This window comes from Ahaetulla prasina, chromosome 1, assembly GCF_028640845.1.
Source record: "Ahaetulla prasina isolate Xishuangbanna chromosome 1, ASM2864084v1, whole genome shotgun sequence".
NCBI lineage: Eukaryota > Metazoa > Chordata > Lepidosauria > Squamata > Colubridae > Ahaetulla > Ahaetulla prasina.
The window spans coordinates 7,251,966-7,278,210 of NC_080539.1; the positions used below are offsets into that span (position 1 = coordinate 7,251,966).

General features: G+C 43.8%; 1 protein-coding gene across 7 annotated transcripts in view; it reads left to right on the forward strand.

The window, feature by feature from the left end:
• The window catches only part of BCAS3 (BCAS3 microtubule associated cell migration factor), an 846,545-nt gene that overhangs the window by 337,969 nt on the left and 482,331 nt on the right, over nucleotides 1-26,245 (forward strand). For all 7 annotated transcript variants that reach the window (XM_058164101.1, XM_058164100.1, XM_058164098.1 and 4 more), the window contains one exon: nucleotides 19,856-20,006. In XM_058164101.1, coding sequence (XP_058020084.1) covers nucleotides 19,856-20,006 — 151 coding nt within the window. The remainder of the gene's footprint in view (nucleotides 1-19,855; nucleotides 20,007-26,245) is intronic.

A 26,245-nucleotide genomic window follows, 5' to 3' on the forward strand; every position in this document is an offset into this window, starting at 1 on the left:
TATTTTATTATTGACTCAGGGCAGTGTTTCCGAACCTGGGCCGGTTTCTGAGGTGTGGACTTCATCTCCCAGAATTCCCCAGCCAGCCTTGCTGGCTGGGGAATTCTGGGAGCTTAAGTCCATACCTCGGAAACTGGTCCAAATTCAGAAACACTGACTTACTGTTTATATTAAATAGTTGAGTTGCTATTCATTATTAAATATTTTATTTGTGTGGGCTCTACTGCTTGAGCAGGAGCGTCTACTAGAAGACCTCCAAGGTCCCTTCCAACTCTTTTATTCTCTATTGTGTTTTTTTTTAAATAATTCCACTTCAGCAATTCAGAATCTTTATTAATAAAAATAGACTTAATCTCTGAGAAACGGGAACGGTCTGCATTTTGCAGAAGAGTTCCCTCCAAAGTAATTTTTTTAAAAAAATTGGAAGGTGAGCAAAAGAACCCCAGCAAACATCAATCATTTTTTATATTTCCCACATCTTGTCAATTCTATTATTTTTCCTACTGGGGTGGGGGTGGGCTGAGACTGGCAGGGCAAGAACTAGCAGTTTCCATGCCAGGAAGGACTGTTTTGTAAACAGTTTCCAAGCGCCCGAGGACAAAGTCAAGTGTCTGCAAACTTGGAAGGTAGGAGAAAGGGATCTATAAATCTTTAAGAAGTTTTATTTTATAGTTTAGCTTATTAAGAAAATTTATGCGGCCGTCCCAAGTCACTCATGGCGACTCCAGGCATTTTACAGAAATAAAAGCCCAATACAGAAACCAATAAACTCTAAAATCCTCTAGCGACAACAATGAAACCAACCATTTTATCATTGTGTATTTATACACGGTTAAGAATCGTAGGACTGGAAGAGGGCCTCAGACCAACCACTTGGTTGTTGTATATATCTATATATTTGTTTTCGTAGGTTTTCACGGGTATAGGTATGTAGGTCTTGGCATATTCGGGTCTTTTCCCGTGTAAGGTTGAGAATATCTTGGCGACGTTTCGACGAGGTCTCACTCATCATCTTCAGGCTGGTGCTTTCGGCTTCGTGCTTCTGTGAGCTCATACATTGATGTGTGAGATCACACATTGCTCCCAGAAGCACGAAGCTGAAGCCTGAAGATGACGAATGAGACTTCGTCGAAATGTCGCCAAGACACTTCCAATTTTACACGGGAGAAAACCCGAACAACCAAAGACCTACATACAAACACCCGTGAAAACCTCAGAAAATCTATATATATATCTTTATGGTTAAGAATCATAGGACTGGAAGGGACCTCAGAGGTTTTCTAGTCCAACCCCCTGTCCAAAGATAGAAGACCTTTTATCAATTGGGTCAAACAGTTGTCCAGTCTATTTTCGAAAACTTCCAGTGATGGAGCACCTACAACTCCAGGAGGCAAGCTGTTTCCCCTGATTAATTGCTCTCATTTATACATACTCCGTACCAGGGGTGGGATTCGGTGAACCGGTAGCTCTAACGATCAGCTGGGAGTGAACCGGTTCTCTCCGACGATCAGGTGGGCCTGCGCCCCCCCCTCCGCTCTTTACTTACCTTTATCCTCTCAGTTGATTCGTGCGGCAGAACGGATTGCTGCTCCTCAGCTGTGTTACTCCCCAGAAGTAGCGTGGAAGGATAGTTTTGTTAAAACAGCGCATACGCGCACAGCAAAACATGCCGTCATCGAAACGGTTGTTAAACTGGCAGGATCCAACCACTGCTCCTTACCGTATATATTTTTATATTACTTCTTATAATAAGTTTGTAAGAATAGAAATCTGGAAGAATATAATGATGGTTGATAAATAATGGTCCCTATGGATGAGTCGTGCAGCTATACATTTGTTTAAATGAAATATTATGGACGTCTTGCGAAGAGAAATTCTGGTTCAATCAGGGGTTTTGGGACTTTTCCGATCTGGAGATCTGGATTAAGAAGCAGAGCTGTTGTGATAGAAAATTAGCCACAGCTAGTCCTCGATTTACAACTGTTCAGTGATTGGGGGTCGCAGTAGCTCAGCAGTTAATGTTGTTGAGCTTGGAGAGCTGAGAGCTCGGGTTTGAGACCCGAGCTCCCCACAACGGGGTGAGCTCCTGTTTCTTGCTCCAGCTCCCGCCCATCTAGCAATTCGAAAGCATGGGAACACAAGTAGATTAATGGGTACCACTTCGGTGGGAAGGTAACAGCGTTCCTTGGGCCTTTGGCATATAGCCATGCTGGCCACATGACCACGGAAATTGTTTTTGGACAATGTTGCTCATGGCCAAAAAACAGAGAGGAGCACCATGCCCTAGAATCGGACACGACTGGACAGGGAAACGTTTACCTTTTTAGTCCTCAGTTTACAGCCATTTAATGACCGTTTGAAGTTACAGTGGCTCTGAAAAAGTAACCGGTTTTCATACTTACGACCGTTGCCGAATCCCCATGCTCATGTGATCTAAATTTGGGTGCCCGGCATGTACTGTATTTATGACGGTTACACTGTCCCAGGGTCTTCCCAGCTGGCAAAGCCAATGGGGGGTTCGCTTAATGACTGCATGATTCACTTAACAGCTGTGGCAGAAAGGTCATAAAATGGGGGCAACACTTCACAACCACCTTGCTTAGCAACGGAAGTGTGAGTGGTGGTCATAAGTCGAGGATTCCCTGTACATTCAACAATCGATCAGTCGAACAGCTTGCCTTCTGATGTTGTGGGTGCTCCATCATGGGAGGTTTTTAAGAAGAGACTGGACGGCCACCTGTGTGAAATGGTACACAGCAGTCTTGGCGAACCTTTTCGGCACCAAGTGCTGAAATGGGAGTGCGTGTGTGTGTGTGCGCCCACGTGCCGGAAACCAGAAGAGTAACCGCCCCGGCGCACATGCACATGTCAGGTGGTTGCTCTTTCCATTTCCACCACATGCATGCGCACCAGCCACCTGGTCTTCCGGTTTCTGGTGTGCTTGCACGCGTGAAGACCAGTTGGCTGGTGCCACATGCGTGTGAAGACCAGTTGGCTGGTGCCACATGCGTGTGAAGACCAGCTGGGCGCTGCGCATGCACGCCCGCCCCAGGAAGATGATCTTCCAGTTTCCGGCGCATGCATGCACGCACAATGGCCAGCTGGTCTTCATGCGCTCATACTCGCCAGAACCCCGGAAGACCAGATGACTGGTGCGCATGTGCGTGCTGGAAACCGGAAGAGCATGCACACTGGGTGGCTGCTCTTCTGGTTTCCGGCGCTCTCGCGCACATGAAGACCTGCTAGCCAGCGCGTCAAAACCCGGAAGAGCAACAGGTGGTGGCTCACGTGCAGGGAGAGATGGTGCCATTGGTTTGCCATCAGAGTTATAGGGTCTCCTGCTTGAGCAGGGGGCTGGACTAGATGACCTCCAAGGTCCCTTCCAGCTCTATTCACATTCTGAAGTTGTATCAGATGGGGGGGGTGGGAAATTTTATTTTATTTTTTTTATTTTTTTGCTTCTTGCCTTAGTTTATAAAATCCTATATTAGGTGAAACCTATCTCTGCTCCCATATCCTCATTTCCTCCCACTGAAAAAAAATGCGGAATATCTATCTGTACTGGCTGCAGACTGGTGTCTCCCAGCCTCTTACTCTCATCCTAATGGACCTTCTTTTTCCTGATATAGGAACTCTTCCATGCCATCCTGACCCTCTCCGGCATTTTCAAGGGGTTAAGATTTATTGTATTACCGTACTTTTATCGTCCCTAAATATTTTATGATCGCCCTACAGTATTGCTGATTTGCTTTCCTACGGGCGATCTCTGAATTTTTAGAAGCCGTTCAAGATTTATTATCTTTTTTTAAGGAAAAAAAAAAGAAAAGAAAACCCCACTCACATTAAGGAATGAGTTAATTATTAACCGCTTAGCTTTGTGTCCTTCTTTGCATCGTCTCGGTGGCTCAACCTCCCCAAAAACAAGGCAAATTGCAAAGTAATGAGGAAACTCTTTAAAAAAAGCCCGACCATCGTATCTGTTAAAAAAAAACGGTTCCAATTCGGTAGATAAGATCAGATTTTCAGAGTGAAAATGAAATTGCACGGGGCAGTGGGAGGGAGGTTTTTCTAGTCAATAAAACGAGGACTTCAAAGAAGTTGCTTTCAGGTTTGCTGAGATCCCCTGGAGATGGCTGTGAACTCAAGTCAATTGGAAGAGGTTAAATTAAGAGGGATGGGAAATGTTGCCACTGCAGAGAAACTAAAAGGCACAGCCAAAATTATCTCAGGTTTATTTGTCCTAGCCTGCTAATGATTATTTACGCTAATCAAGAGGCATCTTCATGTGGGTGGCCTGTCCTCTTGGTATGGAGTGTGGGTTGCTGGGGGTTCGCAGGGATTCGGGAGAACCTCTAGCTAAGGTTCTGTGCAGTTTGGAAAACCCCCAAACCCCCATTCCTGGCTGGCCCCTCCTACCCTGCCCCACCCCTCTATTTTGGGCAAAATTTTTATTTTTCCATAATAATTCCCACAATTTGACCAGTGTACAATACAATCACTTATCCAACAATCAATCCTATACTCAAATTATACTCAATCAGGGCTGCTCGACCGCCACTCCCTCCCTTAATCCTTTCTTCCCTTCTCATCCTTCTTCAACTTTCCCCACCATCCTTCTCCTCGCTTTCCTACTTCCCCTCCTCTTTCCCACTTCTCACTACCATCCTTTCTAACCCTCTATCTTCTCCTCCTTCTTCTCCTCCTATCCTTTCTTCTCCCTCCCTTCTTTCCTACCTACCCACCTGCCTACCTACTTTCTTCCTTCTTTACTCCTCTTTCCTTACCCTTTCCCTTCGGGAGTGGTTACCGAGCAGCCCCGACTTTACACCATTCCAACTTGTTTAATTCTACCATTATTCCTGTACAATGGCAACCAATCAATTTATAGTCTTCCCCTTCCCCCCCCCATTTCCTCCCCCCCCCCCGCCCGAGACTTCCCAGAACAGAATACAGGGTATTGTAACTAACAAACATAATCTAAAATATAACATAAAACATATTATGTTTTATTATTATTATCCCCACTATTACTAATATTATTATCCCCACTATTACTAATATCCCCAATATTTATTATTATTATCCCCACCCCTCCATTTTGGATGCAGATAAGTGCATGGAAGACTTGGAGACTCTGGGGGGATGAAAAACGGGCCTACCAGAAGCCTGGGGAGGCTGTTATCGCCCTCCCGGAGGCTCAAGGAAAGCCTCCGGAGCCCAGGCAGGGCAAAAACACCCCCACCCCGCTGTGGTGTAGGAGGCTGACTAAGCCACACCCACCATGGCCACGCCCACCCAGCAAACCAGGCAGAGAACCCGTTGCTAAAAATTTTGGAGCCCCAAATTCTACATTCCAAAATATTCCATGTCACCAGGTCCATTTCATTCCTGGTTGTATATTCGAAAATATTCCATGTCACCAGGTCCATTTCATATTTCTGGTCCAATTCTAGGATGAGGGATTCATTGGAGATCCTATACTTCTGCCCCATTTAAGTAGGTCACGAAATGTCAGGCCAATGAATCAGGACCACATCTTAAAATTCCAACAAAGCTGATTTATTTCTCTGCCTTTACAGAAGAATCTAGTCGACTAATGGTCAGACTGGTGCTAAATAAGAGACAACAGAATTCAAGAGGGGTTGGACTTAGACTGCTTATGAGAACATAATGATTCTAGGCTGATTACTGTCTTGACTCCACCCCCAGGCTCTGCCTGTCCTTCTACATGAAGTGGGAAGTTCCAGGGTTGTCTCTTTAATATCGAGGTGTGCACTAACTGGATAAACTAACTATAATTCTATCGTTCTGTGTATCTATGTCACTAACAGGGTAGCACTTTATAATATTGGTCTACAGGTATACAGGTCAACCACAATGAACTAATTTCAAAGGTAGATCATCCTCAAGCTGGGAGGACTGCTAGAGTGCCTGGGAAATTGAACAACCAAGAAAATTTTAATGGATGTTTCATTTACAGTTAGTCCTCGACTTATGACCACAATTTAGCCCAAAATAAGTGACTGTCAGGAAATTTCTCCTTATTTTTAGGTTGCTTCTCTCCTTGACAGTTGTAGCATCCCCAGGGTCATGTGATCAAAAGTTGGGTGCTTGGCAACTGGCATGGAATAATGACAATTGTACTGTCCCAAGCTTCATGTGACCATCATGTGTTACCTTTCCAGCCAGCTTCTGATAAACAAAGTCAGTGGGGAAAGCCAGATTCGCTTAATGACCTCATGATTCACTTAACGGTTGCAGCGATTCACTTAACAACTGTGGCAATAAAGATTGTAAAGGAGGACAAAACTTACTACAATAACTGTCTTACCAATGGAAATTTTGGGCTCAATTGTGATCGTAAGTCAAGGACTAATTCTAATGTATTGTCCTGGTACGAAAGCAAGTGTCCCTCTTAGCAACCGGATCCCATCCCATCATATATTGATGAACATTGTTGAGACAGTGCATGGAGTCCTCACATGGGAACGTAACACATTCTCGTGTAAAAACCCTCCCTTTCTTTTCTTTCTCTTGGTTGTGGGTTAGGCTAGCAACCTTTTTTGCAATTTGCGTTCGATTTGCGTCAGCTAACCAAAAACACAAGATGTCGTTTCATTTGCTCTGCATAACCACAAATTTGTCTCGACGTAGAGATCTTGGCAGTTTATAGCACTAACGTTGAGATTTCTAAAAAAAAAGTTCTGATTTTGATGCTTGAATTATTATTATTTTTTTAAATTTACATTTATATCCCGCCCTTCTCCGAAGACTCAGGGCGGCTTACAGTGTGTAAGGCAATAGTCTCATCCTATTTGTATATTTAGAAAGTCAAGTTATTGCCCCCCACAACAATCTGGGTCCTCATTTTACCTACCTTATAAAGGATGGAAGGCTGAGTCAACCTTGGGCCTGGTGGGATTCGAGCCTGCAGTAATTGCAAGCAGCTGCTGTGTTTTAATAACAGGCTATCTTACAGCCTGAGCCACCACGGCCCTTCAGACAAGAAGTTTAGTTCAAGGGACCTAACTAAGACCGTAACTATGAAGAATGTTTAACCTTATGCCTCAATTATTTCTCATATATTTCCCACTATAAGATGCTCCAGACTATAAGACCCACATTAGCTTTAGAGGAGGAAAACAAGAAAAAAAATCTGCCTCCCAGCATTCATCTGGCTAGCATCCTTGCGGCAAACAGCCTGCCTCCTCCGTATCTGCTCCCTCCGCCGGGGAACGCTGGAGCCTTCGCTGCCAAGCAGCTAATTGGCGGTTTTGATTGGACTCCCGGAATACCGCCAATCAGCTGTTCTAGGCGGTAGGGATCTCCGCTGCCTGTTCACCAACAATCGCTGGCGCCCGTTCACCGCTGTTTGTTCACCGCCGCCCATTTAATGACGATTGGTGCTGCCCGTTCGCCCTATTGGTGGCAAAGGGGCAGTGATAGCTGGTGATCCCTGCCACCTAGAACAGTTGATTGGTGGTATTCCGGGGTGCTGATCCAACCGCCAGTCATCTACTTGGCAGCGAAGGCTCCAGTGTTCCCTGGTGGCGGCGGGCCGCACCAACCCCCCCACCGCAATATTCGCTCTTTAAGACATATAGACATTTCCACCCGCCTTTGGGAGGGGAAGTTTTATTTCATTTTTACTAACTTTATAAATAACTCAAGATGGCAAATACACAATACTCCTTCCTCCTCCAGTTTTCCCCACCACAACAACCCTGTGAGGTGGGTTGGGCTGAGAGAGAAGGCCTGGCCCAAAGTCACCCAGCTGGCTTTCATACTAAGGCAAGACTAGAACTCACTGTCTCCTGGTTTCTAGCCTGGTGCCTTAACCACTAGACCAAACTGGCTCTCAATAACCTTTAAATTCAGTATTTTGCAGGATTGGGGGGTGGATAGTAAATCCTAGGACAGGAAAAGCCACCTTTTCCATAACGTGGCCATTTTTTTGGCTACTAAAAATTCATTTTGGGCTTGATTTGATCAGCGAGAGCAAAAGGAAATGGCTGCTGTCAGGTCTCAGGTATTTGAAACTTATAGAATAGAATAGAATAGAATTTTTTTTATTGGCCAAGTGTGATTGGACACACAAGGAATTTGTCTTGGTGCATATGCTCTCAGTGTACATAAAAGAAAAGATACCTTCATCAAGGTATCTTGATGAATTAAGTGCTAAGTGCCAAAGCCCACTGCAACTACATAGCAAAAAAAGCTCTAAGAGTTGTAAACCTAATCTTGCGTAGCTTCTTTTCCAAAAACACTACACTACTAACCAGAACATATAAAACATTTGCTAGACCAATTCTAGAATACAGCTCGCCTGTTTGGAACCCTCACCACATCTCTGACATCAATACAATTGAACATGTCCAGAAATATTTTACAAGAAGAGTTCTTCATTCCTCTGAAAACAATAAAATAGCTTATCCCACCAGACTTGAAATCCTGGGATTAGAAAACTTGGAACTCCGTCGCCTTCGACAAGACCTAAGTTTAACTCACAGAATCATCTATTGTAATGTCCTTCCTGTTAAAGACTACTTCAGCTTTAATTGCAATAATACCAATAGATTTAAACTTAATGTCAACTGCTTTAATCTAGATTGCAGAAAATATGACTTCTGCAACAGAATCATCAGTGCTTGGAATACTTTACCTGACTCTGTGGTCTCTTCCCATAATCCCCAAAGCTTTAACCAAAGACTATCTACTATTGACCTCACCCCATTCCTAAGAGGTCCATAAGGGGCGTGCATAAGCGCACAAACGTGCCTACCGTTCCTGTCCTATTGTTTTTCTTTTCTTCTTCCTATATATATATATGTTTATACCTCCTAATATTTACTCATATATGTGTTTATATACTATATAATCTTTTTGTATGATACCTACATATATTGTTGTGACAAAATAAATAAATAAAAATAAAATAAATAAATTATCAACTTATCAAATTATTATCGCGGTTTAATAGAGTCTCAGGTATTTGCAAAGTATCTTGGTTTAATACCCAGTTCAAGACATAGCAGGCAACATCCTTAGTTCCAAAGGAAGGAACAGCAAAAAACAAACGAACTCAATGTCATAGCAACTGTCATAAAAAGAAAACAAATGTGAAAACCATTTAAAAAACAAACAAACCAACAAACCCAAATGAAGACAGGAGACGTGAATTCGAAATCTGTTTATCCTTTTTGAGGCTTCCAGAAGGTTTGGCCCCGATTCTAAAACGCACAAATCCCCGTTCTTTCATCCTTTCTCTCCTTCCTCAAATTATGCACCTTTCTTTCCCTCTGGGTTTGAAACATCTTCCCATCATTTTTGGGGAGGCGGGTGGGTGGGGGGAGCGCTTAGACAGGAAGACCTTGTCTTCCAAAGGACCAGTTCGGGGCCTCTGGTTTTGTTTGGTTTTTTCCTTGCACCATTCTCCCCCCAGAGACAAAACAACACTGAAGTCTTCGGCGGCAGGAGGATGTGGTTGCAAGGGGTTTGATCGGAAAACAAACACGGGACCCCCAAGGAGCGCAACGGCAACGACAACAGCCTCATCGAGCCATGGTATAGAAGGCTTGCGATGAGAGAGAGAGAGAGAGGGGAAGAAATTCTCAAGTGTCTTTAGGAGGGTGAAAACTTCATTAAAACCTCTCCTCCTCCTCCTCCTCCTCTTCCCCGCTCTTCTTTTTCGGCCTTCAGCCCCTCTTGAAGGGCCATTATAACTTTTCAGACGGAGGGGGAAAAAAACGCTTTTCTTTCTCCTCCTTGTGTTTCGTCGGAGGAAAGAGGGCAATTGCCCTCAACGAGAGGCACTTCAGCTTCGGGATTTGTGTAATCTCTCCACAAAGCAGGAAGGACCATTTGTTAAGGGCCCCATATTCAAAGATGGCTCCCTTTTGATTTAATTATTTCCTCTTTTTTTCCCCCTTTCTTCTTCTTCTTCTTCTTTTTTTTCCGGTCTCCTCCTCTTCCTCCTCTTCTCCTGGAGAGAAAAGCCCTTATTTCACAGCATTGGGCAGACTGGAGAAAAACTAGCTAATGATCTAAACCTTTTTAATTCAGAGGGGAGCTCGTCTCTTTTAAGTGCTTTTCAATTTCTTGTAAACAGATGAGGCCCCAGCTTTCTTCGGCCTCTCTTATCTGTTCTTTCTTTCTTTCTTTCTTTCTTTCTTTCTTTCTTTCTTTCTTTCTTTCTTTCTTTCTTTCTTCCTTCCTTCCTTCCTTCCTTCCTTCCTTCCTTCCTATTTTTCTCTTCTTCCTTTCTTTCTTTCCTTCCTTCCTTCCTTCCTATTTTTCTCTTCTTTCTTTCTTTCTTTTTTTCTTTCTTTTTTCTTTCCTTCCTTCCTTCCTTCCTTCCTTCCTTCCTTCCTTCCTTCCTTCCTTCCTATTTTTCTCTTCTTTCTTTCTTTCCTTCCTTCCTTCCTTCCTTCCTTCCTTCCTTCCTTCCTTCCTTCCTTTCTTTCTTTCTCTTTTCTTTTTTCCCTCCCATGAAATGGGGTAATTTTTTTTCTTTCCTTCCCCTCTAACTGACGGGAGGAAAGCTGTTGACCGGAGGGGTGATGGACAACGAGGGAAACTTAAGTCAGGCCTATGTGGGGTTTGGCCTTGCAAGCCGGATTTGCTTTGACCCCCTTCTTCTCGTTACGGAGTTTGTGATGGAGGAATTTATTCGATCGGATCATTTTATTCCCGACGGTTAAGTCAGAGAAAAAGATTTCCTCGGCAGCCTTTTAAGAGGCCGTTCAGATTTTCGGTCACCCAAGCCATAGGAGGCTGGAGCTGCTAGGGTTGCAGCTTGAGGCAGTTTAAAAAACTTTTTTGAGGAGGGGATTTGCTTCCGAGAAAGCAGGTAGAGCAGAAGATCAGCTGGAAAGAGTGCGCAATATTTGTCGTCTTTTCTCTCTTCCGGTTGTGTCCTGTTGTTTGTGGCCACTGACAAAGAACTGAGCCTCTCTCTGTGAGAACATGAAATCTGTCCCTAACATTCCTCCTTTCAGCAAGTATTATGGGCGCTGTCTTTCTTTCTGTCTCTCTCTCTTTCTTTCTTTCTCTCTTCCTTTCTTTCTTTTTCCTTCCTTCCTTCTTTTCTTCCTTCTTTCCTATTTTTCTCTTCTTTCTTTCTTTTTCTTTCTTTCTGTTCCTTTCCCTCTTTTTATCTCTTTTTCTTTTTCCTTTTTCTTTCACCTTTTCTTTCTCTCGCATGCCTTTCTCTTTTCTCTCTCTTTTTCTCTCTTTCTCTCCTTTTTCTAATTCTCTTTTTTCTTTTTCTTTCTCTCATTTTCTTTCTCTCCTTCTGTCTTTCCTATTTTTTTATATTTCTTTCCCATTTTATTTCTCCTTTTCTTTTTCTCTTTTGCTTTCTGTTTCTTCTCTCTCTCTCTCTTTCTCTCTCTCCACACATACATACAGATAGATGATATATATATATTTCTATTAGAGGTGTGTGTGTGTGTGTGTGTGTGTATATATATATATATATATATATATATATATAATATATATTTGCTGATAAAGAAATAAAGGGAGACTAGTACAGATCTCCCTTTAATAGCTAAATAGCTCGAAATAGATCTATACTAGTCTCCCTTTATTTCTTTATCAGCAAATATATATTTGGTATAAAATGGTTTGTCGTGAATGCAACTGCTTAAGGGCTCCTGGATTGGATCTGAAAGGCAAAAGGAAAGCAGTATGCTCCCTCCCATATTGGGGTAGACCAGGTGCTTCGACAGAAAAACACACTATATATATATACACACAATATTTTTTCTTTATACTTAAAAAACTGAACTATCTCAGTTTAAATATATAGATACATACACACACAGACCATACTAAAATGTGCATATAGTATAATTTGAGAGATAGTCATAGCAATGTTTGGTCATGACTATTAGTCTCCTAAATAAAGGTTTGTGGTTATTTTTTAAATCTGTTAGAGACCAGTATAAGAATGGAAGAGTTCCGTAAGCATCATTAGCCTTAGTATCGGCACATTGCAAAAATTCTAGGCGAGAAGGACCTGCAAGGCCTCAGTTGAGCGACGGGTGAAATTTCAAAATTTACCAAACTATAAAAGCAACTCCTGGAAGCAGGCTGCTCCAGTGAAGCATCTGCTTTGAGGCAAATTTACCAGCTTGTTGTCTTTTCCCACATGTTTTTTTTTTAATTTGTATTTATATCCCGCCCTTCTCCGAAGACTCAGGGTGGCTTACATTGTGTTAAGCAATAGTCTTCATCCATTTGTATATTATATACAAAGTCAACTTTTATTGCCCCCAACAATCTGGGTCCTCATTTTACCTACCTTATAAAGGATGGAAGGCTGAGTCAACCTTGGGCCTGGTGGGACTTGAACCTGCAGTAATTGCAAGCAGCTGTGTTAATAACAGACTGTCTTTAGTCTGCTGAGCCACCAGAGGCTCTTACGTGTTGTTCCTTATGTGCAGAGAAAACAGGTAATCCTCGACTTCCGACCACAATTGAGCTCAACATTTCTATTGCTAAGCAAGACGGTTGTTAAGTGAGCTTTGCCCCATTTTATGACCTTTCCTGCAGCAGTCGTTAAGGTTAGGAAACACGGTTGTTTAAGTGAGCCTGCCTTCCCCATTGATTTTGCTGGTCAGAAGGTCCCAAAAGGCGATTATATAACCCTGGGACACTGCAACCGTCACGAGTACATGCCAGTTGCCAAGATTTTTGATCACGTGACCCTGGGGATGCCGCAATGGTCGTAAGTGTGAAAAACAGTCATTTTTTTTCCCAGCACCGTTGCAACTTTGAACAGTCAGTAAACGAAAACTTGTAAATCGAAGACTACATGTCAGAACCAGCAGTAGCAACTAAGGTGGCTTCTGATATTGTACTTTTCAATGTATCTCTAATGAAGGAGACCCATCATTATGGGCCTCACAAGGTGCTATCACAAACCAGGCTTATCCATTGGATGCCCAAACTACTACCGTGTTTCCCAGAAAATAAGACCCTTTCTTATATAATAATAGTAACAGAGTTGGAAGGGACCTTGGAGGGCTTCTAGTCCAACCCCCTGCCCAGGCAGGAAACCCTACACCATTTCAGACAAATGGTTATCCAACATCTTCTTAAAAACCTCCAGTGTTGGAGCATCCACAACTTCTGCAGGCAAGTTGTTCCACTGATTAATTGTTCTAACTGTCAGGAAATTTCTCCTTAGTTCTAAGTTGCTTCTCTCCTTGATTAGTTTCCACCCGTTGCTTCTTGTCCTGCCTTCAGGTGCTTTGGAGAATAGCTTGACTCCCTCTTCTTTGGGGCAGCCCCTGAGATATTGGAACACTGCTATCATGTCTCCCCTAGCCCTTTTTTTTTTTTTTGAACCCTGAAATTTTTTTTTTGAACCCCAAAATAAATGCTTGGCCTTATTTCCAGGGAGGTCTTATTATTTTGGGGCACATGAAGCAAGATGGGGCTCCTCTTGCCGTCTTACCTGATTTCCAGCTCTGTCTCCCTAACCCTAACCAGAGAAAGTGGCAGGGACCAGCTGCCTATGCGTTTAAATATTTTCGGGAAGGGCTTATTTTCGGGGGAGGGCTTATTTTCGGGAAAACACAGTACTTTTTTTTCTCTCTCCATTCCTAGGATTGGCCAGATTTTTATAAAGAATTATAAAAGGACGAGTGTAGGCAAAAAAACCCAAAAAACATTACATGCTAGCAATTCTATCCTGAACAAATCAACTCGGAAATAAGTCCCGCTTGCCTAATGCATCACATTCCCAGGTAGCAAGTTTAGAATTGTAGATTACATTAACAGAAAAGGGAGGAAAAATAACTCAGGGGAGGAGGGAGGAGGGAAATGTGTCACGTTATAAAGTCTACACTTCTTGAACCAGAAAAAATGAAGGTCGTTGCGTTTTGTTTAGAAAGGGCCCAAAGGTTAACAGTGGGAGAGCCCTTTTGAATTAAACAAATCATTTTTGTGAAAAGAGGAGGGAGAACTTCTTGGGAAGAAGTGTTCCCAAAGTAAGGAGCTATTCAGAGAAAATGCTGGCAACTGAAGTGGTGACATGGAATAATGGTGGAACGCAAAGAAAGGGGGGGTCAACCTATTCTCAAAAGCCCCTGAAGCAGGGGTGAAATCCAGCAGGTTCTGACAGGCTCTGGAGAACCAGTAGCGGAAATTTGGAGTAGTTCGGAGAACCGGTAGTGGAAATTTTGAGTAGTTCGGAGAACCGGTAGCGGAAATTTTGAGTAGTTCGGAGAACCGGTAGCGGAAATTTTGAGTAGTTCGGAGAACCGGTAGCGGAAATTTTGAGTAGTTCGGAGAACCGGTAGCGGAAATTTGGAGTAGTTCGGAGAACCGGTAGTGGAAATTTGGAGTAGTTCGGAGAACCGGTAGTAGAAATTTTGAGTAGTTCAGAGAACCGGTAGTGGAAATTTTGAGTAGTTCGGAAAACCGGTAGCGGAAATTTTGAGTAGTTCGGAGAACCAGTAGCGGAAAATTTGAGTAGTTCGGAGAACCGGTAGCGGAAATTTTGAGTAGTTCGGAGAACCGGTAGTGGAAATTTTGAGTAGTTCAGAGAACCAGTAGCGGAAATTTTGAGTAGTTTGGAGAACCGGCAAATACCGCCTCTGGCTGACCCCAGAGTGGGGTGGGAATGGAGATTTTGCAATATCCTTCCTCCAGGAGTGGAGAGGGAATGGGGATTTGACAGTAACCTTCCCCTGGAGTGTGGTGGGAATGGAGATTTGGCAGGATCCTTCCCCTGCCATGCCCACCAAGCCACGCCATGCCCACCAAGCCACGCCCACAGAGCTGGTAGTAAATTTTGGGGGATTTTGAAATTTGGATTTCACCACTGCCCTGAAGGCAGAACAAGAAGCAACAGATGGAAACCAACCAAGGAGAGAAGACATCGAGAACAAAGGAGAAATTTCCGGACAGTTAGACCAATTAATCAGTGGAAGAACCTGCCACCAGAAGTTGTGGGAACTTCATCACTGGAAGCTTTCAAGAAGAGATTGGAGTGCCATTTGTCAGAAATGGTATAAAGCATGGATGGCTAACCTTTTCAGCGCCGAGTGCCCAAACTGGGATAAGTGTGGATACGCGTGTGCCAGAGTGCCGGAAACCCAAAGACCAGCTAGTCGGTGTACGCATGCCTGTTTTTTGGCCGTTTTTTGGGTCATTTTTAGACTGCTTTCAGGCCATTTTTGGGTTGTTTTCAGGTTGTTTTTAGCCTGAAAAATGCCATCCAAACGGCCTGAAAACATCCCCAAAAACAGTCTAGAAAATGGCCTCTTTTTTGGCTGTTTTTGGGGCCGTTTTCAGGTGCTCCGGCGCCCATGAAGATCAGCTGGCTATCATGTCCCACTCCTCCGCTGACGGCCGGGTCAGGGAAATCCGAATCAGGCTTGTCTCTGCAGCTCTGCCAAGTCCTAGCAAAGTCCTCAGAGCAGGCAGGAGACCAGTAAGTGACTTCAGCAAGATAAGTTTGACTTTTGCCTGACTCAGAGACTGCCAGAAAGCAGATCCTTTATATAGGCCATGGGGTGTGGCTCCATGACTCAGCACTTATCCAGGCCTGCCCCTCCCTTCCTATCAATTCTTCTGAAGCCAGGGTCACTCCAGTCTGCAGCTGTTGGCAATTGACCTCCCTCAGGCTCACATGCTGTGGGGGAGGGGGAGGGGTCTAGTTGCTCCGTTTGCCTGGGCATGGAGCCAGAGCTGGGGGCTGGAGGTATTTCCTCCTCTTCAGCCTGTCTGGGCATGGAGCCAGGGCTGGGGCCGGGAGGCATACTAGGACATTCCTCCGTGTTCGGAAGCAGATAAGAAGGCCCCGGCTGTGGTGAGATCGGACGAGACACAACACTGGCTGGTGCCCAGGAAATCAGAAGAGCAGCTGGCAACAGTGCGTGTCCCCACAGAGCGGGCTCTGCGTGCCACAGGTTCGCCATCACAGGTATAAGGTCTTCTGCTTGGGCAGGGGACCGGAGTAGAAGACTTCCAAGGTCCTTTCCAACTCTATTATACTGTTGTCAAAAAAAGGATGCTAAAGAAAGAAAGAAGCAACAAGTGCACGTCAGTTAATAATAAATTCATGGATTTTGGATTGTAGAACGAGGAGCTCCGATGCAATGGTTCAATCAGGGGTCAATGCAGGAGAACAAGGGGCAGAACTGGGGGCAGAGTCAAGAGAGGAACAACCTAGAATCTCTACGTATGACAAGAATGAAACTTTGGCAGCTACAGGCCTCTCTTCGTTTCAACTTACCATTCGAGTAAGGGGGGGAGTGTTGCTTTAGAATGGGTTAGATCAGGGGTGTCAAACTCACAGCATCACAGCATCATCCCGTGACGTATCGTCACTTTTCCCCCCTTTGCTAAACCAGATGTGGGTGTGGCCAGTGTGTGACGCATTTGGCCCTTGGGCCGCGAGTTTGACACCCCTGGGTTAGATGGAAAACGAAACGTCCACCATTCCGCTGAAGACGGCGAGTGCCTGAAACCTTTTCAAGGACATTATAACAGGTGTGGAGTTGAAACAGACGGTTCCCATAAGAAAGTGAACTTTTTAAACATGGACTACGTGAGACGTTGGGGGTTCGGTTGGGGAAATTATTGTTTAAATCTATGAGCAGGCGTATGGAAACCTCAGAGTTCCTTTTGCTTCAACATTACCAGAGGTGGGTTTCAGCAGGTTCTGACCGGTTCTGGAGAACCGGTAGTGGAAATTTTGAGTAGTTCGGAGAACCGGTAGTAAAAATTCTGACTGGCCCCGCCCCCATCTATTCCCTGCCTCCTGAGTCCCAGCTGATCGGGAGGAAATGGGGATTTTGCAATAACCTTCCCCTGCCATGCCCACCAAGCCACGGCTACCAAACCACACCCACTGAACTGGTAGTAAAAAGGTTTGAAGCCCACCACTGGACATTACCATGCAGTGCATTCAATAAACAGTAATATTTTCAGAAACAGAATGAACTTGGGTTTTATTTGGATTCTCGAGCTGGATAACCAATGGACTAAGTCCAACTTTTTTTGAACTCGGTGGACCTTTATCTAACTCCAAGCCGGTACTAACTCTTCATTGACAAGATTCCTGTGCAGAGGTTGTTTGAGCAATAAATGACTTTAATTGGACCTTCACATGTGAGCCTGGTCTTTTGGCACCTGACAGTCGATCAAGGAGACGATGTTTGTAAACCGCCACCCCCACATCCCAGTCACTGAGCGTGAATAGGTGGCCATAATACATCCCCTAAACCAGCGGTGTCAAACTCACAGCATCACAGCATCATCCCGTGACGTATCGTCACTTTTCCCCCCCTTTGCTAAACCAGATGTGGGTGTGGCCAGTGTGTGACGCATTTGGCCCTTGGGCCGCGAGTTTGACACCCCTGGGTTAGATGGAAAATGAAACGTCCACCATTCCGCTGAAGACGGCGAGTGCCTGAAACCTTTTCAAGGACATTATAACAGGTGTGGAGTTGAAACAGACGGTTCCCATAAGAAAGTGAACTTTTTAAACATGGACTACGTGAGACGTTGGGGGTTCGGTTAGGGAAATTATTGTTTAAATCTATGAGCAGGCGTCTGGAAACCTCAGAGTTCCTTTTGCTTAAACATTACCAGAGGTGGGTTTCAGCAGGTTCTGACCGGTTCTGGAGAACCGGTAGTGGAAATTTTGAGTAGTTCGGAGAACCGGTAGTAAAAATTCTGACTGGCCCCGCCCCTATCTATTCTCTGCCTCCTGAGTCCCAGCTGATCGGGAGGAAATGGGGATTTTGCAGTAACCTTCCCCTGCCACGCCCACCAAGCCATGCCCACCAAACCACACCCACCAAACCACGCCCACTGAACCGGTAGTAAAAAGGTTTGAAGCCCACCACTGGACATTACCATGCAGGTAATAAACAGTAAGATTTTCAGAAACGGAATGAACTTGGGTTTTATTTGGATTCTCGAGCTGGATAACCAATGGACTAAGTCCAACTTTTTTTGAACTCGGTGGACCTTTATCTAACTCCAAGCCGGTACTAACTCTTCATTGACAAGATTCCTGTGCAGAGGTTGTTTGAGCAATAAATGACTTTAATTGGACCTTCACATGTGAGCCTGGTCTTTTGGCACCTGACAGTCAATCAAGGAGACGATGTTTGTAAACCGGCCCCCCACATCCCAGTCACTGAGCGTGAATAGGTGGCCATAATACATCCCCTAAACCAGGGGTGTCAAACTCGACTTCATTGAGGGCTGCCTCATGTTTGACCTTGGGGTGTTGGGTGGGCATGGCCGGGGTGGGTGTGGTCCCGTTTCAGCTGGGACAGCCTCCTGCAGACCTCTGCCAGTGAAAATGGAGCTCCCGGGGGCAGCCCCCGTTTCAGCTGGGACAGCCTCCTGCAGACTTCTGCCTCCTTTCTCCCACCCTTCCTTTCTTCTTCCTTCCATCTTCCTTTCCTACCTCTATCCATCTTCCTTTCTTCCTCCCTCTTCCTTCCCTCCTTCTATCCAACTTCCTCCCTCCCTCTATCCATCTTTCTTCCTCCTCCCCTATCTTCTCCGTTCCTCCCTTCCTCTTCCTTTCCTCTCTCCATCCCTCTTCCTCCGCCTCCCTCCCTCCCTCCCTCCTTTTTCCCCCCTTTTCCTTTCTTTTTCTTTTAAATAACCAGATTGCACGAAGAAAAGGTCTTTTTCTTGCCTTTTCTACATTTCTATTAAATACTGTTTGCTTTAAGAGAACGAAGGTGCCCTTAAGAAACAGCGTGTCCTCAAACTCTGTGTTGTGCTTGTAATTATTTGAAACAGACAGTTATTTTATTACGTCTGGTTTCCCCAAAAGACAACATTTGCAAAATGTACACCTTTTTTATTTCCGTGGCGTATTGGCGATAACTTCCAACGAACTCTTAAAAAAAAAGGCTGGACAAATATTAATAGGGGTGGGTGGGAAAAAGCACTTACCACAACTGAACAATTTTCCATAAAATTGCTTGTGAGATTTCTATCTGAATAGATATTCTGAAATTGCGGAAGGACGAGCGTTGACTGGATTTCAAACTTTGCCAAATGGTTTGGAGCCATTCTTGGCACGTTAAACACACCACCCCTGTACGCCTTAAATGTATGTTTGGAGAGCAAATAAACATTTGTGTATTTAAAGATAGAAATGGCAGATTTACGGCAGATATGGAAAGGAACGGAATTGCCACACGTGAAAACATGTGAAAGTGATACAGGCCAGAAATCGTACATTTCTGGTTTCGTTAGTGTATTGCAGCCCTACCGATTTTAATGGTTCGAGCACAAATTAATTCTGTGCAGTCTGATGAAGAGTAAATTTGTGGTGCTTTTTTCTGCAATCCAAACCTCTGTTTTAGGAGTTCGTTTTATTGATGAACTGTACTGGTGGTCCTTGACTTACAACCATTCATTTAGTGACCATCGAAGTTACAAGGGCAGTAAAAAAAAAATGTGACTTACCGGTAGGCCCGTTTTTCATGCTTACGACCTTTCCATTATCTCTATGGTCACGTGATCAAAATTCTGAAACTTTTGCGACTGACTCACATTTACGACGGCTGCAGCATCCTAGGGTCGGGCGATTCCCCTTTGGCGACCCTCTGACGAGCAAAGACAACGGGGGAAGACAGATTCACTTAATGACCGTGTTACTAACTTAACAACGGCAGCGGATCCACTTCGCAACGGTAGCAAGAAAAGTCGTAAAACGGGGAAAAACTCACTTAACAACTGTCTCGCTTACAAACATAACTGGATGAATATTATCCATTACATTTATATTGATATAATTATTATACCGGTATTATTATATAATAAATCTATCTGAATCAATTCTCCTTCTCTCTCCCACCAGGTAAATTGAACAGTCAGGATTCTTATAACAATTTTACCAACAATAATCCGGGAAACCCTCGCCTCTCCCCTCTTCCAAGTCTGACTGTGATGGTACCTCTGGCCCAGATCAAGCAACCCATGACCCTCGGCACCATCACCAAACGGACAGGGTAAGTCAGGGGGTTTTATGTTTGATGATCTCTCTCTATATCTTCCTTTCCTGCCCTTCCCTATATCCTTCTTCCTCCCTTCCTCCCTTCTCTCCCTCCCTCCTTTTCTCCCCCCCTCCCCTTCTCTTCCCTTCCCTTTCTTATATCCTCCTTCCTTCCTTCCTTCCTTCCTTCTTTCCTTCCTCCCTCCTCTCCCCTTCCCCTTCCTCCCCTTCCCTCCCCTTTCTTATATCCTCCTTCCTTCCTTCTTTCCTTCCTCCATCCTCTCCCTTTCTCCTCCCTCCGTTTCTTATATCCTCCTTCCTCCCTCCTCCTCCCTCCCTCCCTCCCTCCCTCTCTCCTCTCCCTTCCTTCCTTCCTTTCTTATATCCTCCTTCCTTCCTTCTCCCTCCTCCTCCCTTCCCTTCTCGACCCTCCTGCCCTCCCTCCCTCCCTTTCTTATATCCTCCTTCCTTCCTCCTCCCTCCCCAACCCTTCCCTCTCTCCCTTCCTCCCTCCCTCCCCCCTTTCTTATATCCTCCTTCCTTCCTTCCTCCCTCCTCCCTCCCTTCCCTCTCTCCCTTCCCTTCCCTTTCTTATATCCTCCTTCCTTCCTTACTCCCTCCCTCCCCTCCCCACCCTCCCTTTCTTATATTCTCCTTCCTTCCTTCCTCCCTCTCTCCCTCCCTCTCCCCTTCCCCTCTCCTCTTCCCTTCCCTTCCTTATATCTTCCTCCCTCTCTCCCTCTCTCCCTCCCCCTTCCCTTTCTTATATCCTTCCTCCCTCCCTCCCACCCTTTCCCTTACTTTCCTCCCCAGAAAACCTTCTTAAATATGGCCTCGGATGGAGTTTTCCGGGGACATGAATGTTTCAATTTTTAATTATGTTTTCTCAAATTTAAATTTTTTCCTTTTTTTTTTTTTTGTTCGTTAGCGTGTGCTTTGTTTCCTCTTAGCCTGTCCGTATTTTGAACCTTGACATGGCCTACTGAGTTATAAAAAAGTTAAGATCTGCTTTGAATCATTCAAAGCTCTTTCAACATCCAATAAATCAAACGATTTATTCATGGAATAATTTGCCTCCTTTTGCCATATTTGCTTGCTTCCCCGACGCATCTTAAAACTGGTTGGAAAAGCAACATAGGTAGTCCTCGCCTTACAACCATCCATTAGTGACCGCTCAGAGTTACGTCGTCACTGGAAAAAGTGACGTGAGACCGTTTTTCACACTTACGACCACTGCAGCATCCCTGTGGTCGCACGTTCAAAATCCAGATTCTTGGCAGCTGACTCCTATTTACGAGGGTTGCAGTGTCCCCCGAGGTCACGGGATCCCCTTTTGCGATTTTCTGACAAGCAAAGCCAATGGGGAAACCAGATTCACTTAACAGTTGTGTTCCTCGCTTAACAACCGCGGTGGTTCACTTAGCCACAGTGGCAAGAAAAGTCGTAAAACGGGCCGAAAGTCACTTAACGAATTTCTCACTTAGCAACAGTAATGTCGGGCTCAATTGTGGTCATAAGTCGAGGATTATCTGTAAACCCTACTAGTTACCATTTAAAAAAAAAGAGAGAGAGAGAGAGAGAGAGAACGTTATACGCAGGGTTTTTAAAGGTAAAGCTGTTTAAAAAATAAATAATATAATTGAAAAGCTCGCTGGTCCTTAGAACAGACAAAGCGATTGAATTGACAGATCATTAAGTAAGTGAACTGCAAGAAGAGGAATTTATACTCCCCAAAATTTAAATCTATCTGCGGGCAAGATAGCATGTTATTAGCATGTCTACAGCATGTTATTTACAAGCAGCCTTCAACTTTACAACAGTTGATTTAGTGACCATACAAAGTTATAATACGACTGAAAAAAGTGGCCTACGACCGTTTTTCACTCTTACGATGGTGCAGCATCCCCCTCCGCCCCCCCATGATCACATGATCAAAATTCAGACGCTTGGCATCCGGTTCACGTTTATGACGGTTGCAATATCCCGGGGTCACGCGAGTCCTCAGTCAACGAAAAAAACCGGATTCACCTCACAATTGTGTTCCTAACTTAACCACTGCCGTGATTCGCTTAACAACGGTGGCAAGAAAGGTCGTAACATGGGACAACACTTAGCCACTCAAATTTTGGGCTCAATTGTAGTCGTAGGTCAAGGATAAGTTTTGTTTGTTTGTTTGTTTGTTTGTTTGTTTGTTTGTTTCAGGGGTCCCCAAACTTGGCAGCTTTAAGACTTGTGGACTTCAACTCCCAGAATTCTGGGAGTTGAAATCCACAAGTCTTAAAGCTGCCAAGTTTGAAGACCTCTGGTTTATTGATTTATTTTTATTGCAATGGACTTTGAGAAGGAGCTAAGAAATCTGAGGAAAGCGGAGAAAGAAACTTTCTTCACTTCATTTCTGCTTATGTACATTTTTCTCTCCTCCTCCAGGCAGATGGTTTCCATGGGAGCAGCGTAGGTTGAGCTCAGGGTTGAACTGTGGGGGGTCCTTGGTGCTCCCTGAGCTTGGTGGTTTTCTGGCAGGCGTTTCATGACCCATCTAGATAACATCATCAGCGCTGGAAGGGACCGTAGGTTCTTCAGAGAGGAAGAGGAGGAGGACTGTGGGGTCCCTGGTGCTCTCTGAACTGAGTAGCTTTCTTGCAGACGTTTCATGACCCAACTAGGTAACATCATCAGTGCTGGAAGGGACCGTAGGTTCCGCAGAGAGGAAGAGGAGGAGAACTGTCCCTGGTATTCTATGAACTCAGTAGCTTTCTTGCACACGTTTCATGACCCAACTAGGTAACATCATCAGTGTTAGAACGGAATGGGATTTGAATAGTGGAGGAGGAGGAGGAGGACTGTGGGCTCCCTGGTGGTTTTCTTGCAGGCGTTTCGTGACCACACTGGGTCACGAACACTATCAGTAGTAGAAGGGAGTGGGGTTTGCAGAGAGGAGGAAGAAGAGGAAGAGGAGGAGTTGATCAGTGAGGTCTTTGCTGATCTTTGAGCTTGGTAGTTTTCTTGCAGATGTTTCAAGACCCAACTGGGGAACATCATCAGTACTAGAAGAGAATGGGGTTTGTGGAGAAGAGAAGGAGGAGGGGAAGGAGGAGCAGGAGGAGGAAGGGTTGGTCAGCAGGGTCCTTGCTGATCTTTGAGCTTGGTAATTTTCTTTCAGAGATTTCATGACCCAACTAGGTAACATCATCCGTGCTAGAAGGAAGAGGGGTTTTCTTTCATTTTATATACTAGTGGCTTTCTCTGTCATTGTTGGTGAAGAGTTCTTGGTGGTTCCTTGATTAATAAAAATAGAAGAGAAGAGAAGAGAATATGGAATAGAATGGAAAAGAAGAGAAGAGAAGAGAATAAGAAATCATAATAGAATAGAACAAGAAAGAATGGAGTGGAATGGAATAAATAGAATAGAATAAGAAATCAGAATAGAATAGAATAGAGAAGAGTAGAGTAGAGTAGAGTAGAGTAGAGTAGAGTAGAGTAGAATAGAATTTTTTATTGGCCAAGTGTGATTGGACACACAAGGGATTTGTCTTGGTGCAGATGCTCTCAGTGTACATAAAAGAAAAGATACATTCAGAATAGAATAGAATAGAATAGAATAGAATAGAGTAGAGTAGAATAGAATTTTTTATTGGCCAAGTGTGATTGGACACACAAGGAATTTGTCTTGGTGCATACGCTCTCAGTGTACATAAAAGAAAAAATACATTCAGAATAGAATAGAATAGAATAGAATAGAATAGAATAGAATAGAATAGAATAGGGGCCGGTGAATAGCGCAGGCTGGTAAAGCCTGTTATTAAGAACACAAAGCCTGCAATTACTGCAGGTTCAAGCCCGGCCCAAGGTTGACTCAGCCTTCCATCCTTTATAAGGTAGGTAAAATGAGGACCCAGATTGTTGGGGGGGCAATAAGTTGACTTTGTAAAAATATACAAATAGAATGAGACTATTGCCTTATACACTGTAAGCCGCCCTGAGTCTTCGGAGAAGGGCGGGGTATAAATGTAAACAAAAAAAAATAAAAAATAGAATTTTTTATTGGCCAAGTGTGATTGGACGCACAAGGAATTTGTCTTGGTGCATACGCTCTCAGTATACATAAAAGAAAAGATACATTCAGAATAGAATAGAATAGAATAGAATAGAATAGAATAGAATAGAATAGAATAGAATAGAATAGGGGCCGGTGAATAGCGCAGGCTGGTAAAGCCTGTTATTAAGAACACAAAGCCTGCAATTACTGCAGGTTCAAGCCCGGCCCAAGGTTGACTCAGCCTTCCATCCTTTATAAGGTAGGTAAAATGAGGACCCAGATTGTTGGGGGGGCAATAAGTTGACTTTGTAAAAATATACAAATAGAATGAGACTATTGCCTTATACACTGTAAGCCGCCCTGAGTCTTCGGAGAAGGGCGGGGTATAAATGTAAACAAAAAAAAATAAAAAATAGAATTTTTTATTGGCCAAGTGTGATTGGACGCACAAGGAATTTGTCTTGGTGCATACGCTCTCAGTGTACATAAAAGAAAAGATACATTCAGAATAGAATAGAATAGAATAGAATAGAATAGAATAGAATAGAATAGAATAGAATAGAATAGAATAGAATAGAATAGAATAGAATAGAATAGAATAGAATTTTTTATTGGCCAAGTGTGATTGGACACACAAGGAATTTGTCTTGGTGCAGATGCGCTCAGTGTACATAAAAGGAAATTAGGCTGTGGTTTATTGTTAGTTTGTTCATCCGAGTTGGTAGTTCCTTGGTTGGAGTCAAGGAAGCCAGTTCTCCAATCAACCATTTATCTCACCTTGGGCATTCAGATCTAGCTGACCTTTTCAGGAATAGTTCGACTTTGTTTCATTTATGAATTTAACCCTTGTGGCATTATGGGATGCCACACCTGAAAGCAACCCTTTTGAGAACTTTTATCTATGTTGTGCGTTTCTTTTTTGTTTTATATATATATATATTCTGATGGGGAGGTTTTCATTTATAAGATTACAGAGTGCCTTAACCACAATAAAAACTTATCCCTGAGAAATACAAATAGACGTTACTGCATACGGTTTTAATATTTTAATTACAATCTTTTAATTTTTCCGGGTTGTCCTTCCAAAACAGGTCTTGGCTCTAGAAACCTGGTGGAGTAATTCAGCAGAAAACTGTAGGGTACAAGGGAGTCCTTGACTTACAACCATTCATTTAGTGACCGTTCAAAGTTACAATGGCGTCGGGGAAAAGTGACTTACGACCATTTTTCACACTTATGACCGTTGCATCACCCTCAGGGTCACACGATGACAATTCGGATACTTGGAAACATGGATGAATGACGGTTGTAGTGTCCCAGGGTCATGGGATTTCCCCTTTGGTGACCTTTTGAAAAGCGACGTCAAACGGGGCAGCCCGATTCACTTAACGACCATGTCACTATACTGCTAATTTGTTTGTTTGTGCTCATCTTTTTTTTTTTTTTAATCCATTTGGGAATTCAGCTTCCTTCGGGCTTTGTTTTTGCATCCTCCATGCAAGTCTAAACAAAACACGGCAGAGAGATTTTTATTTATTTATTTATTTATTTATTCAAATTTGTATACCGCCCTATCTCCCGAAGGACTCAGGGCGGTTCACAGGCAAATAAAACATTTATGTACAAATTAAGATAACCATTAAAAAACTTATTCTAATGCCAAATAACTAAAAATATAAATATAAATATTAAAACCAATTTAAAAATGCCAAATAACTAAAAATATAAATATAAATATTAAAACCAATTTAAAACCCCTATAAATTTAAAATCCAGGCCATTTTACAGGAAAGATCTGCCCATGAGCCACGGTGGCGCAGTGGTTAGAGTCCAGTACTGCAGGCTGCTTCTGCTGACTGCCGGCTGCCTGCAATTTGGCAGTTCGAATCTCACTAGGCTCAAGATTAACTCAGCCTTCCGTCCTTTCGAGGTAGGTCAAATGAGGACCCAGATTGTTGGGGACAAGAGGCTGACTCTGTAAATTACTTAGAGAGGGCTGTAAAAGCACTGTGAAGCCGTATATGTCTAAGTGCTATTGCTAGGGAGGGAGGGAAGGAAGGAAGGAAGGAAGGAAGGAAGGAAGGAAAGAATACGAGGTGGCACAGTGGTTAGAATGCAGGAATGCAGGCTAACTCTGCCCACAGCCAGGAAGTTCGATCCTGACTGGCTCAAGGTCAACTCAGCCTTCCATCCTTCCGAGGTGGCTTGAATTGAATTTT